Source organism: Aythya fuligula, chromosome 10 (genome assembly GCF_009819795.1).
Source record: "Aythya fuligula isolate bAytFul2 chromosome 10, bAytFul2.pri, whole genome shotgun sequence".
In the NCBI taxonomy this organism is placed as follows: domain Eukaryota; kingdom Metazoa; phylum Chordata; class Aves; order Anseriformes; family Anatidae; genus Aythya; species Aythya fuligula.
In genome coordinates, this window is record NC_045568.1 from 9325997 (window position 1) to 9341176 (window position 15180).

General features: G+C 54.5%; 1 protein-coding gene across 1 annotated transcript in view; it reads right to left on the reverse strand.

The window, feature by feature from the left end:
- Positions 1-229: 229 nt before the first annotated feature.
- Positions 230-15180, reverse strand: part of DNAH1 (dynein axonemal heavy chain 1) — a 71430-nt gene continuing 56479 nt past the window's right edge. The window contains 24 exon segments of the mRNA XM_032194130.1: positions 230-351; positions 630-864; positions 1239-1445; positions 1678-1822; positions 2006-2136; positions 2307-2477; positions 3231-3407; positions 3495-3674; positions 4092-4262; positions 4737-4868; positions 5310-5468; positions 5940-6080; positions 6489-6689; positions 7159-7310; positions 8095-8290; positions 8375-8600; positions 8700-8860; positions 9248-9397; positions 10412-10531; positions 11175-11300; positions 11684-11815; positions 12187-12378; positions 13017-13184; positions 13638-13829. Coding sequence (XP_032050021.1) covers positions 230-351; positions 630-864; positions 1239-1445; positions 1678-1822; positions 2006-2136; positions 2307-2477; positions 3231-3407; positions 3495-3674; positions 4092-4262; positions 4737-4868; positions 5310-5468; positions 5940-6080; positions 6489-6689; positions 7159-7310; positions 8095-8290; positions 8375-8600; positions 8700-8860; positions 9248-9397; positions 10412-10531; positions 11175-11300; positions 11684-11815; positions 12187-12378; positions 13017-13184; positions 13638-13829 — 3987 coding nt within the window.

Genomic DNA, 15180 nt, shown 5'->3' on the forward strand with positions numbered 1-15180 from the left:
GGGGTGGGAGGGAAGGGTGAGCCACCTGTGAGCACGAGAGCTGGGTCCCTTGCTGTGTTTTTGACAAACTGGCAGCTCTTCTGGGGTGCTAAAAACTTGGAGCAACAACAAATGAATGTGATTGCTGGTGGAGCTGAGCTTTACAGTTACAGTGAAGGGCATGAGGAGCAGCTCAGGAGGAGGGGCAGGGGTTGGTACCTGTCAGTGCCTGCCCCTGGTGCTTCCCCAGCTAGAAGTCCAGGGAGCAGATCAAGGCTGTGCCCCGTTTGATCCAGTGCTGCTGGGGCTTGTCCGTGGGGAGCTCCACAGCGATCACGTAGTTGGTGGAGTGGCCTGTGGTTGACAGCGTTCCTGGATGGGGGGAAGCAAAGGAGGGAGGGTGGTACTGCATCCCGGCTGCCCGGGCAGCTGCAGCAGTCCCCTACAAGTGACCCCATGTCCCATCCCAGAGTATTTTAGGGTGAGGGCTCCACTCTCCACAACCAGAGCAGGCACAATCCTGTTTTTCCTTGCTCCAATACCAGTGCACAGCAGGAGGCAGAAGAGCTCTGCAGCCTCTCCCGAGCTGTCTTTCCTAGCTAGCTCTATGGGTTCCTTGGTTTTCGGAGACCTGTCTTCAGGGCACCTACCTGCACGAGTGAGCGTCTTGTAAATGGGGCACAGGTAGATGCCGGTGGCTGGAGGCTTGCGGCTGGGGACAGGAAGCAGCCAGATGACTGCCATCTCCGTGTAAAGCTCCTTGGGCCGGGACTCCGCCAACTGAAAGGCAGAGGGGTCCCAGCGGGCGCCTTCGAGGAACAACCCGTGGATGTAGCAGCCCTCGGCGGGAGGGTGAGCGAGCTCGCTTGCTGACTCCTTCATCACCTGTGGTGGAGAGCGGGCCCGGGGCTGTGAGCAAGGCACAGCTGTGGAGGCTCAGCCTCCAGGACCTCCCCCAAAACCCCTTACACTGCTCTTGGCTAAGTAAATGCTACCAAAACCTGCTCCAGCTCTCAGTAGCCTGAGGAAAAGCCTGGAGAGAGAAATGTGAGCAGGTCTAGAGAGACGGAGAGGTCTCTGGTTGCTTCGTGATGGTGCCTGGTGGTGTTGGTGTACGTATCTGAGCACATCACAGGTGATGGGCTCCCCGTGCAGCAACTGGCTCCACTTCTGAACAGGCTGGGGCTAGAACTAGGCCTGCTTTGTTCTATCAGCAAATTCCCAAGCAATCCAGCAAGAAATCTGGCTGAGTCACTCACCTGGAAGCTAAATGAGATCGTGTCGATGGAGATCACAGACTTCCTGGCGAAGTTCTGCAGTGTCCCCGTGAGGAAAGCCTGGGGGAAGAAGAACCCGCTGATCCAGAAGACGGAGGGGATCCCGTGGTTGATCCATTTCTTCAGGAATTCAATCCGCTGCACCAAGTCGTTCACCCAGGATGCCAAGGGCTTCAGCGAGGGGTAGGCCTGTGGGGGGACCAGCAGGGGAAGGTGGTGAATTCATACAAGGATACCCTAAACCTCGTGCCTGAGTTGCTGACAGCTGCCCACGGATTCATCCAGCCCAGGGCTGAGAAACTCCTGCATGAGGCAGGAGACATCTGCAAGCCCCAGGGGCTTTGTGCTGTGTAAGACAGCCCAGCCCAGCTGTGGAATTTGTCCAGCTTCCCTGGGCAGCTGGGCTGGCTGGGAGGTGTACCTTGGTGTTCCACATTGCAGGGACGGCGTTGTTGTACAAGCTGTCGGCCATCAGCTCCAGCTGAGAAGACATCACAACCAGGCCCTTGAGAGCTTTCAGCAAATCTTTCAGCGTCTGAGCAATCACCTCCAGGAGGCTGTTGTACCTACAGAGAAAAAGCTGATGTTTCTGCGGAGGGATCAGAGTGACAGCAGAGTCATGACCATTGCTGCCACCGCCCTGCCACGCTCAGTAATGAAGTCCCTTGGGGAAGGGGACGGGGGTGGAAGCAGGGGCACGCACATCCCAGCAGATTTCTGGCCCAGGACAGGACCCCACAAGGGGTTACCTGATCACCTCCTGCACCAGCACCGTGTTCATGGACTCCTCATAGAGCAGCGGGTATTTGCGGATCACCTCCTGCAAGTCCATGAGGGCAGGCAGCTTTGCCAGGATGTCCCTTGAGGTCTCCTCCACGAGCTGGAAAGCAAGCAGCGAGCAGGTGAGCATCCTGCTGGCCACAGCCGCTGGGAAAGGAGAGGACCACGACCCAGATGGCAGTGCCATCAGCTGGGAGGCAGCGTGGTGCTGGCGTTGCTCCCGCTGAGAGCTGGTGTTCCTGCGTGCACGGATGGGAAGGGGGCACCCACCTCCTCCCTGCTGCGGCTGCCCAGCGTCAACATCTTGGGTTGCAGCTGCATTATGGCCCCCAGCAGGGCAAAGGTCTCCTTCTGAGCAAAGGTGATGTTGGCGTTCTCATGTAACCCGAAGAGCTCCGGGCTGTCGTTGAGCGGCAGGCTTCTGATGTACTGCAGGTACCCCTGGAGAGGAAGCCACAAGGGCTGTGAGACAGACAGCAGGTCTGGGAGCCCCAGAGCTGTGGTACCCTTTAGGGCTGCCATGGGCCTGGCCAGGAAGAAACAAATAAAACCAGGGCTGCTTGATGAGCTAAACCCAGCAGACCACAAACCTGCAGGCACAGGTGGAAGCTATTCCTTGTTTTAGGGCTTGAGATTCTGACATTTACACAGCTCCTTGTCTCCCATTCAGCCAGGAAATGTAACTCCCAGCTTTGACGCAGGGGCAGTGGCTGACACAGAAGGGGACGCTGAGGGGGCGGCAGCTCCTTGGAGCCAGCTGTAGTGGCTGAACGGAAGCTATAGCCCTAGTTCATGGTTTGACCGGGGAATTAAATCACACTTGTGTCAAAACAAATGTATTCTACACGAGTGGGCAGCTTGGCAGTGAGCCTCCTGTAGTGACCTCTGCACAAAGCTCTTCAGGCACTTTAGGTATGTGACATCAAAGTGGTTCAGAGCATAACTGCCTTCAGATGGGGAATTCTGGCAATAGCTACAACTTCCTCCTGTGCACATGGACAAGATTTTCTTCCTGTTGCTTAAATCAGATGCAGCTTCCCGGAAACCGCTGATGATCCCCAGTTTCTTACAAACTTAAATTCCCCCAGGGAAATGGAAAAGCTGTGGGTTTCAGGGAAAAATACAGCCCCATTGTACGATGCTGACATCCCCGCCCAGAGTTATGAAGCCGCGCACCGTTACTCAAGTACTTACGTTGAGGTCTGAGGCAGTACTGATCTGTTTGTATATCCCAGATTCAGAATAAGCAAACTCCGGTATTAGAACCTCAGGCTTGTAGAAATCTTCCAAAATATTCATGATGCAACGCCTGTCCCAGTCATCAGTCACGCGGCCGCCGTAGTTGATCTCCCCAGCCGTGTACTTCAGAACCTGTGAGGGACCCCACAATGGTTTTCCATCCCGTGCACGCTTCGTGAGCTTACTCTCTGCCCAGGAGGGGCCAGCTCACACCCCCACCTTGTACGGGATATCTGTGTATTCATTCAGGAACATCTCTAGTTGGCTGATGCAGATGCGGAGGTCTCCGTCTGTGAACTCGTAGGGGATGTTGAATCCCAGAGGGCCAAACTTCCTCCTCTCCAGCATGTTCCCGTGGAAGAAGCAAAGTGACAGCAACAAGGATTTAAACACTGTGATCTGTGGGAAGAGAAGCAGGGAGAAGAGGTGCTCAGCTTGGGAGATGTTGGATGAGGTAAGCTCCTGCTGGGACCTGGTGGCAGGGAAAAAATGACATGCACCAACTCAGCATGGAGCCCGGAGAGGCAGAAACCTCAGACAAGCTGCTGCACTAGGGAAGGTTGTGGGCCTGCTCCCTTGCTTCAAGAAATTCACGTGTCTTCACCAGGCCTCCACAATACTGTTGCTTCTGTTTCTCTCATTGAAACTTCTAATTGGCTCCTCACAGAGCAGGTGTAGGCTTACGAGAGCTGCCACCAGCCCTTTTCTGTCACGTGAGGGCTCTAGGAGAGAAGATCTGTACCCAAAGACAAGACTGGGGGAGCACGTGCATAGGAGCAGGCACAGACTGGGGAGCAAAACCTGGGCCTTCCTTACCTTGGAGCAGGAAGTCAAGAAGTCATCGCTGAAACTGCTGTACGACTTGAGCAGGTTGGCCTTGACCCCGCGGGGGGGCTCAATGGTCACCTTGGAGCTGTTCTGGAGGATGGACACAGGGAAGTGGTTGCTTGGCAGACTGGTGAGCCAGAGGCGGAAATCCTTCTGCACCTAGGGGGTCAGGAGGCAGTGAGTGCTCCCTGCACCGATGCCCTGGTTTGTTGGGGAACTTGTGGGTGTGCTGGAACTAGGTTTGGGCTCCTCCTGGTGCTTCAGTCTCCCTCTCAGAGGGGAAGCTGCTGGGTAAAACAGCTCCATGCAAGCCTCCAGTTGCTGGAGGCCCAAGACTGTGTGACACCAAAGGGCCCAAAGACTGGAAACCTCAGCAAATGGCCACAGCAGCGGTAAAGCTGCAGTCCTCTGGGAGAGGGGAGACACAAATGTCATGTCCCCCTGCTCCAGTGGCCACCAGGTGAGGTGGTTTCCTTTGGTTCACAGAGAAGGAGGAACAGGGCTGCCTGCAAAGCAGTGCAGCTGGAGGAGGAGATCCCAGGGCAGCACAGAAATCTGATTGCTGGGCAGCAGAGCCACGCTGTTGTGTGGGGTGGGAACACGGGTTTTCCTCAGCCAGGGGGTGGGTGTTACCTTGTTGGGGTTAATGCCTTCGATGAGTCTCTCCAGTGAAGGCATCCAGCTGGGGGCCAGGTGGCAATTCTGGAAGAAGACCCATTTGCCCTGCTCCATGGCACTGTGCATCATGGCTTCAGCATGGGGGCCCTGAGGAGGCAGATGAGAGGAGATCAGACCCCAGTCCACCAGGCTGCATCCTGCTGAGCTGGACAGGGACAATGCCGCTGGGTGGCAGGACCCCTTTCAATAACCTGGCTTTGTCCCTGGGGCTCAACTGAACCACCGCCATCTACTGAGGGTGCAGCAAGGGCCCTTCAAACCTCACCAGGTCTGTGGGCCGTGGGGTGGGAGGGTGCAATGGAAGAATTCGAGATGGATTCAGGAAGTTGGAGGGCTCTATCAGGGGAACAGCTGCAGCCCTCCCTGATGAAATGGCTCCTCCAGCTAGCAGAATATTGGACAGTGAGGGCCCTAGGGCAGGAGGATGCTGTCACTGTCCTGCAAGGGCGTTTGGCCTCCCCAGAGCCAGGTGAGATCACAGGAGTGCCAGCAGGACAGTCCTGCCCTGGCTCAGCACCAGCAGCTTACCTGGCCTTGGCCCAGGGAAATGGCAGAGAGTTTTTTGGAGAACTCCATCTCTTCAGCAAACTTGTAAAGGTCGGCAGCTGGGTCAGTGCCTGGGGACAGCACAAACACGAGCGGGGTGGTGGCGCTGGACTCCTTGAACACGACGGAGAGGTCAGTGGTCTGCAACACAGACAGCTCGTTGTAGTGGAGCGGCTGTAGCGGGAGCGTGCACCGTGGCTGTGCTGTGGCACCACGCACAGCACTGCCTCCCCCAGCTCCTCTCTGTGTCCCCAGCGTGGTGCTGGGGGCTGAGGCCAGAAGCATGATCAATAAGGGCCTGGTACAGCTCTCCTTTGGCAGGGTTATGGGCAGGGCAGTGACTAATTTCCCATTTGCTGTTTAAACTCTTGTACGCCTGCACTAACTGCTCTCTCCCAATGCAGTTTAACTTGTGGATAAGAAGTAGGATATCCTTCCTCTGAGACAGAAGTATTCTCCAGCTATGTGGACTCTTGGCAGTGCAGCCCTAACTCTATGTCAGAGGCACGAGCAGCTTCACTGCAGCTGGGAAATGCTGACGGCCCCTTTGCAGCCAGCTTGAGGCCTCCTGCTCTCCTCCTGGCCCCAACATTGCTTCCTTCTGGCTGGTACCTGCGGCTCAATGAAGGTTTGATCCAGGTTTAGTGCCACAAAGTCCTGCATGGCATTGGTGATCTTATCTCCCCGCAGACACCGCAGAACCAGCAGCTTCTGGAAGGCATCAAGCCCAGTATCCCACTTCTGGGGCAGCGGCTCTCTGCAAAGCAATTAGATATATTTTTTTTGGGGGGGATGCATCAGATCTTGCAGCTCCTCAAGAAGCACCCAAGCTACCTGCAAGAAGCCACGGGTTTTCAGGAGGATCAAGGACCATCCAGCCAGTTGGCTGAGGTTGTTGTCCATAGCTTTGAAACCATCAGGGGGAAAACCAGAGCCACAGCTGCTTCTGGGCTCTGCCGTGGGCAAGCAACAGGGCCAGAAACCCAAACCCCAGCCAGGCCTGCACAGGCAAGCTCTACCCTTCAGGAGACAAGACAATGCCTCGTCTTCTCCCTTGTGTGGCACTATGAGTGGAGCTGGCTGGATCAGCTCCTCGTGCTCTCCCAGGGATGCCATTATGTGCCAGGTGCAGTACAGCAAGATCAACAGAGCACGGGATACTTGCCTGTGAGGCTCAGGGCTGTCAAAAATGGCCCTGAACGCTTCAAGGTTAGCTGTGAAGTCATCTGCAAAGCCAGAGAAGTTCTTCAGGTTGCTCAAGGCCAGGATGTCTCCCCATGCTCGCTCAGACAGCCAGTCTGGAGCTGGGTTCTCCCGCATCTCCTTTACGGCTCCCCCTGACAGCAGGTACCGCCACTCCTCCTGCGAACAGGTCGGGGATTGCAGCTTACCTGCCTGGACCTGGAGCATGTGGGTGCACACCACGTTTCAGGAGTATTCTGTAGTAAATTTCTGGCTGCCTCTCCGGCCAGGGGAGTGTGTGGAGGCATAAGTGAACACCAGAGGGTCCGGTGAGATCGGTGTTGCCATTCAGTTGCTGTTAGCTTTCCTCTGTGGTGCTGCAGCCTCGAATCCCTGCCTGCTCCTTCTCAACTCACTAACTTTAGCAGCAGACTGGCAGAAGCTGCAGTGGTTCAGGCTAGGCAGCTTGCATATAGGCACAGGGAAAGGTTTGAGTTCTTGAATGAACAGAAAAGCCCTAGGTTTGCCATGCCCAGCCCCAGGGAACAAGGATCCTTTTCCATGCCAGCACGCTAAGCGAGGGAGCTGACCACCTGGGCTTGAGCTGCCCTGCAGGGATCATATTCAAGGACTGGGGGGACTTGCTCACCATGTCGATCTGCCCCTCATTCATCAGGATCCGTGCAGAAAGCAGGAAGGCAAACATGAGCTTGTGCTTCTCAAAGAGGCTACGGCACACGTTGCTGTACAGACTGAAGGTGACATAGTTGTTGATGTTTGTGATTCGCTCCTTCACGGTATCTGGAAAAAAGGCAGCAATCAGACAAGGGTGGTGGGTGAAGCAGAGGCTGTGCTGTCAGGGCAAGGGTGCTGTCAGTGCCCAGTCACAGGGACACAGCCACTCTCTGCCTAGGAAGAGATGTTGCCCTCAAGCACAGACCTAGCACAGAAACCCCTGAGAAAGGCTGCAAGAGTCAGTGTGCCATGCCAGACGTTTCCTGGTGTGGGTGTGTGATCACTGCATGGCAGAGGAAGGGCTCGGGACAGGTGTCATACCCGGAGAAAGCAGCCCCCAGAGAAGGGGTGTTTTCTGCAGGTGGATGAAGAGGTGCTTGCCTCTGCTCTTGCTCAGGAGAGAGCTGGCATGGATGAAATCGCTGCCCCAACACCCGGAGAGAGTCACTGCACCACGGCAGGCTGAAGGGGCCCAGCCACCACGACACCCCCTTGCCTAGGGCACAGGGGAGGGCTCCTGCAGCCTGACAGCAGCAGCCAGCACCTGTGCGTGGAGGCAGCTCCCTGAGAAGCAGAACCACACCATGCCAAGAGGGTATGGTGTGAGTATGGTATTGTGAGTGGCACTAACACCTCTCCAGCCTGGTCAGCCGTGGCAGCAGAGCAGTGGGGAAGCGAGTGGAGGGCAGGCTGAGCCCACAGCTACCCTGCTGTGCGGACACAACCACAGGCAGCTCTGAGCCATGCTGAAAGCTGAGGCATGTGAGCACGTTTGCCTTTACTCTTTAGGACCCTAGCTTCTAGGCCAGGAACATGGTGTGATGAAGGAGATGACGTTTCAGGCAGGCACCTGCTCTCTTGGAGTTGCTGATCCCCATGAGGAAGATGTTGAGGAACCACTCCAGTGAGTACTGGTACATGGGGTCCACGTTGGACAGGTCTGAGACACAGAAGTAGAGGATCTGTGTGCGGACAGCGACAGGCGCGTACTGCAAGCGTGTGGTGTTGATGTCCTGCTCTGTCTGCTCTGCCACCTTCACCTTGGCCTGAGGGACACAAGGGACATCGTGGTTTGTGCAGTGCTTGCAGGGCATGTGCAGCTGCAGGGAAAAAGCACCTCTATCTCCTACCTGGATCTCCCCCGCCTTGAGCTTGGATGCTTCCAGCACTTTGATGAGCTCCAAGTCATCTACAGGGTTTCCTTCAGAAGTGCTGAGCCGATACAGGATTTGGTCTTCTATCTCCTTCAGCTCCTGACGCATCTCAGCATTGCTAAGAATCAGCTGGTTTCGAGCCTCTTCCAAGTCAGGCCGCTCCTCAGCCACCACTTGTCCCAGCAGCTGGTCTTCCAAGCCACTGCAACAAAAGCCACAGGGACGAGGGTAGGGACAACAAGCCCAAAGGCTTGAGGACAGCGAGGAATGAGGCTGAGCAGCTACTGGAGTAAGCACGCACCTGGGCGAGAGGGTGAAGTTGATGAGGGTGAGCTTTGTGGAAACTTCAGGACTGTAATGAGGATTTGGCAGGTTGGTGGTGATGTACAGCTTGAAATCCTCATGGTAAGGGATCACCTTATCCCCTAGCTTCAGCACTGTGTTGCCTTGCTGTTTGTAGGTCTGTGTCAGAGAGACAAAGGCAGAAGAGCTGGGACACCTACCTCTTGTGAGGGAAGGCACCTCATCGTGTCCTGGGCTCTGTGGTGAGGAGAGAGCCCGAAGAGATGGGCAGAGGAGCTCAGAGGTGCCTGAAAGACCTGAACGCCTGAACCTATATTCCACATTTCATGGCCCTGACTGCCAGGCACAGACAAAATGCCTGCTGGCAGGACACTGGGGTGTGAGGGAGGCTGCCAAGACATATGAGCACTAAAAAGGGAGCACTCAGGTGAAAGCTACATGCCCAGGGAGACCTGCAAACCCACCGAGTCCCACTGCACCCAGGGCAGGAACCCCCTTTCCAGCCTGGCCCCCACAGTTGCCCCTCACCACCGCAAGATAAAGAACCTGTTTCAGCAAGACGGGCTCGAGGGCTGGATCCAGCTCCTCGCCGACGTTCTCCAGCAGGAAAGGCTTCCCAAAAGTAACGGCTTTTTCCAGACTGCAGAGAAAGTCCCGGTCGCTCAGCTTGGCCACCTCCAGGCTGTTCACCTTCTCCTGAAAAGCAGCAGGAGCAGGCAGGGATGGAGAGGAGCATAGAGCTGTGCAGGTGTTGATGATAAGGGCTCTGTTCCCACCATGCTGAGGAGATGAAGGGTGTATGGGGGCAATGGCACACCTGGGTCCTAACTCTGGGGCCAGGCCTGCAGCCTGTTTGCTGATGGGATGTTTGCTCAGGTGTGCAGGCTAAGACTCAGTCAACCACGGGCATCTAATCTCATTTCTGCTGTGCCTTGCCCATCCTTCTCATGCACTGTACACCTCTTGCTGTGCCGATTTAACTCCCCAAAGCAGCAGAAATTACACGTCTTCTTCCTCAGCTATTTTTTTTGCAATTTTGGCAAGTTTAGCCCACTCACAAGGCATCACCAGACACTACACGCAGCCCAGCTGGGCAGCAGAAACGGCGGAGGAGTAAGGGCTCGGGAAAGACTTCTTCAGGCAGCTCTGCCTCTGCAGAGCCCTGTACTGGCAACTCACACTTCATTTATCCGCAAAGTGAGAGCAGGTGGGTGGGAAAAGCCCATGGGGGAGCACAAGGGGAGCAGCTGTCAGGTTTCCTCTTAGCCCTTTAAAAGGGCAGTGGGCTGCCCTCTGGAGGGAGAGAAGAGATAGTGGCTTGTGTTTCCAGCACTCTGGCAGCAGGTATTGTGCTCGTGAGTTAGGTAATAGCACCCTGAGCCCTCTGTCCTAGAGGCTTTATAGGCTGTTATGGGTCATGCTAGTATTGTTCTGTCTTAGGGTAATGGTGAAGAGTGTAGGGTTCCCAGAATCAGAGGCCTCATTTGCTTATAAAAGCCCAAGACTGCTTCCCTGTGCTGATTTCCCTAAGTAGGGAAATTCAGCTGGGATGAATGCAGTCCCTGCCTGGTATGGGAAGGGCCAGGCTGGGGCAGTAGTTGGGGTGCTTGCAGCTCTGCAGCACAAGATCTGAGGCTGCTCTGCACAGCTCCTAACAGAAGGCTGATTCTCCAGTTCTGCAGACTTGGCTCTCTGCCCCACAGCTCTTACCAGGTTCTTGATCCACTTGTTTGCTTGTCCTTGAGGATCTATGTAGTGAGTCCAGCGCTGGGAGAATTGGGTTATTACCCCGTTCTCCACAGACAGGGTGTCGTTGGGTAAGCCAGCAATCTGTTTGGGAAGAAAAGTCTGTTTGCTGGGAATGTTTTGAGATGTGATATAACTCATATATAATATTTCAGATGCTAACTGGCCTGTTCTCCTTTTAATGTGTGTGCCTGCTGTGAGTATGTTAGATCAATTCTAGGGCTCAGATTTAGGGAGTCCCAAGCATTTTGGGCTCTGTTTAGTCATCCAGGATGGTAGCTGTGATACGTAACAGGGCCTATCCTATGAAGCTCTTACTACCCTGGCGCCTGTGTGCTAATGCTTATGGCTGGGTGGGGGATGATGGTGAGGGTACTGCAGAGATGCCTGAAAAGGGGCTGAGCCACAGGACAGAGCCATGCTTGTGGAGTTAGGCGTAGGCAGGCTATGGCCAGGGCTTTGCTGTAATGGTGTGTGACATAAAGCATAAACCCAGTGCACTGAGGTGTGTGATGCTCCCAGAGCTGCTGCTGCCCTGGATGCTGTTGGTCCTCTCCTGCTCGTTGTACAGGGAGCCCTGGCAGCAATTGTTGAGCTGTTTGGTTTGGAGTCTCTCCTCTGGTACAGTAGCTCCCAGTGAATTGCACGCTGAGTTTTTTAGCCTTTGCTTGAGGCAGACCTATCCCCTGCATCTTCAGTCTGGGGTGTTGCCTTTTCTGCAATTTACCTGCCAGGAGCGGATTTCCACGGGGTCTCCGAGTGTGCTGATCAGGTTTGGTTCCTTGGTGTGAGGAATATTGTTTTCTGAGAACTGGCTTAGCCACTCCTTGCACAGCGCTACGCGGTAGTGTCCCTGCCACAAGAAGCACAATCAGAGCCGTTCTTTTAGTAGCAGCTATTATACTGTGTGCATCTCAGTCTCCTGTTTCTGTTCAAGTATGATCCTGTGTTGCCTCCAGTACAAATGGAGAGATCCAGGAGGGATACTGCATCCTTTTGCCATATTCTGTGTGCCCTACTTGAAGGCATTATGGTGTTACAGGTTTGCCCTTGCTCAGAGCACACAGTGAGGTGTTAACAGACATCCTGGGCAACGAGGTTATCAGAGGGACTGGGAAGTGCACCAGGTTGCACCCTGCTTTGGGGTTAAGAGCTGATGGAATGTGACCTGCAGCCCATTTGGCCAGGAAAGCAGAGTGGCTACTGAGCCCCTCGCAGGAAACCCTGCACACTTACTGTGAAGGGGCCCAGGTAGGCAACAAAGCCAGCCGCGACCAGCACGTCCCCAGCGATGTTGTTGATCTTGTAATCCAGGTTCTCCACGGTGTCCTGCCAGCGCACCTTTTCATCGGCCAGGTTGTTTATAAGCTGTGGAATAAGTTACATGGGTGAGAGCTGCTTGGTCCTGGACCTGCTAATCTCTGGGTAATACTGCAGGTGACTTTAGGGACCAGAGGTGCCTACGTATCCTAAATTCTGTCTCCAGCTTTAAGCACTTTGTCCTGGGTGTACTGGGATGCTCTTGGCCCCGTTTCTAGCTAAGAAAGCTGTGGCATGGGGAAGCTTAGCTTCACCAGCCCTAATGTGCTGCTGAGATCTGGCCAACCAGCTCCAACCTAGTATTGCCATGACCTGCGGGCTGTTGGAAGTGGCAAGCACGGGGGTTTTCAGCACTGTGCTCCTTGACCTGAAATCCTGCTGTCTCCTGTAAGCAGGAAGAACCCGGTTCTGCCCCCTACCGTATCGGCGCGGTCCAGTCTCTGCTGACACTGCTCACACTTCATCTCCAGCTCCTCCTTCTTGGCTACGCAACTCTTGTACTTGGCTTGCAGCATGGCAATACCACTTTCAACATCCCTCAGGCGTTGCTTTGCTTCCTCAAGGACCTGCTGAGTGGCACGCAGGTCCTCTTCTGCCTCCTGCCAGGCTTGCTGAGGAGATAACACAAGCAGACAGTGGATATGCTGAGCATGTGGCCAGGCTCTTCCCCAGAAAGCCAGAGATCTTAGAGCAGAAGCTGGTTTGGGGAAGAATTTTTTTTTCCTTTCTTTTTTTTTTTTTTTTTTTCCCCATAAGGGCACTAGCTGGAACTGAGATCCTTCCCTGTACAACAAAGGCTGACCTGCTGTACTCCAACGTCAGGTTCTGCAAGCCCAGAAATAAAGACAGGTGTGAGGAAGGCTTTTCTGTATAGCTCCAAAAAAAAACCAGCAGCCTGTGTGAGCCTACACAAGTTTGGGATGTGGCCCACTGTTGAACAGAAGGAAAGGTCCCTCTGTTTGCCCCAGAATAACACTCCAAACATTAGGCTTGGAGAGAATTAAGGCTGAAGCACAAGCACAACGTGGGAATGACTCTGGAAGCACAGTATTAACCCTGTTTCAACGTGTCCTAAGCTGAATTCATTAAGCTAATGGGCTTTTGGTACTAGTGGCTCTGCCAGGGCTTGATCTGAGTGTAAGCCCTGACTTGCACTGCACAGCTGGTAACTCTCAGCACTGCCTGCAGGAGGGGACTGCTAGTCCCGCATTCCCTAATGCCAAGAGCAAACCAGCCTGTTGTCTCTTACCCGCTTGGGCTCCACAACCTTGGCCACAAAGTGGTACTTGTGCATGGCACGCACCCACTGGCAGATGGAGGTGCAAGCTTTGGAGACCTTGGCGATGGCAGCTGGCTGAAACTCCTTACTGTCGATGTATGGCTGGATGGCCTTGATTACGGCGTCTGAAATGTTGTCCTGTGAGGAACGGTGGGAGAAAAAGGAGACTGGAGATGAGTGTTTCAGAGATCTGACTGAGGGAGGTCAGAAAAGGCTTCTCGCACTGACTGCAGCCTGGTGCAGGACCTGTCAGGGTGGTTTAGGCATCATGCTGGAGTGAGAATCACACTGCTGTGTGCTGAGGCCTGGGAGACACTGCTGTAGGGTTGGGAAAATGCCTTCCCATCCCATGTCAGGATTTCTGCCCAGCTCCTCCAAGCAGAGGGAGAGGAGGGGAGGACCTGTGTCTGGGTCCCACTGCCCAAATTCATGAAGAGCAGCCAGCTGTCATGAGGACTTCCAGGCCAAACACATCCCCAGTGCTGCTGAAGGGTGTTGTCTGGAAGGAGCTCTAAGCCTCCTTGTTGTGAGAAGGAGCTGCATAAGGCAATGCCTGATCCCTGGTCACAGGTTCCCTGTGTCACCACTTACCTTATCATACTTAAATAGGCTATCCAAGAACTTCCCAGGGTCCTGAAGAAGGGCCCTGCCTGGCTCCCAGTAATCATCCACCTTGGAGCCCAGTTTTTCTCCTGCCACTTTCTTGGGCTTGATTTCTTTCATGATGCAGACTGCTTCAATCACCATTTTCACACCAAGGGGAGGCCGCTGCATTGCTCGTACCTTAAATTCAAACAAAGACAATGGGTTGGCCTGGTCCTCAGTGAGATGGAGTGCTTAGCCTCCTCTGGACCAGAGGAAGGACACCTAGAGGATGCAGGCAGGAGAGGTATCAGAAGAAAGAGCTGATTATCAGAAAGGGCATGTAGAAAATTGTGAGTAAGCTGAAAAAGCCAATCCCAGTGCTCTGTGATGGGTATCTACAGGATACAGGTGTCTTAGTAAAGAAGCCAGAGCTGTACAGACACAGGGCATGGGCAAGCTTTCTCCCTTGCTCTGAGGGCTCTTGTTTGTCTTGTATCCCACCCTGGAAATGCTGCAGGCCCTGCAGTCTGCAGCAGTTATGGAGAGACTAATAGAGTCTTTCCTCAATCAGACTGGTAGGAGTGCTGCTAGAGAACCTTTGAGATGGATGTGGGAAGAATAACTCCAGCTTTGTCCCTTCTAGTGTTGGCCACCTTGCCATGTTCAGCCAGAGATGCTCCCAGACCTTCCTGGGCACAGTCAACAGAGGAGCAGCGTTTGTGAAGACCCTTCAGCTGGTCTACCCCCAGGCAGAAACCCTTTGTGAGAGTGACTTTGACTGGCTCTTTGACTGCCCCGAGACAGAGCAGTTCCTTGAGTGGTTCTGCAAAACAGTGGGTGAGGAGAATGTGCTGAGCCCAGCTGAGGTGCAGGCCTACGACGCTCTGGTGGCTGCAGGCAAGCCCATCCTGGAAGGTGATGAACTTGAGCAGGCATTGCAGAAGTGCCACCGTGTCCCACAGCTCCCACGCGTGATACCAGAGGCTGAGGGACCCTCTCTAGAGGCCCTGGAGCAGGAGATCCAGGAGCTGAAGGACTATCGTGCGCGTCAGCTCTGGCGGCATAACAAGCTGCAGGTTTGGGCAGCCCGTCTGCAGCAGGAGCTGAGCTATTTGCAGGAGGAGGAGAAGGTGATGAAGTGGACCTTGAGCAAGGCTCAAGCGGACCTGGAAAGGGAGGTTTTCCAAGCCACTGCTGTTCTGAACCAGATTAACAAGGTTGCAAGGCAGCTGGTGAATTGGCACGGGGAAGTGGGCAAAGACCGGTCACCATTGATGCTGTACGAGATGGACCTCAGTCCTTACATCAAGCTGGAGCAACATTCAGCAGATATGTTTGAGCAGTTCTTCCAGCAGGTCCTGACAGGGACTGCCCAGCCTCCCAATGCTCAGGGGGCAGATGTGCAGAGAGAGAGCAGTCTGCAGGAAAGGCTGGAGGCTTGGAGAGAGATGGACTTAGCCTGGGAAATTCTGGAAGGAAGACAAGTAGCTCTTTGTCCAGAGTGTGCAGAGACACAGCAGGTGGCAGCAGAACAAAGCCAAGAAATAAT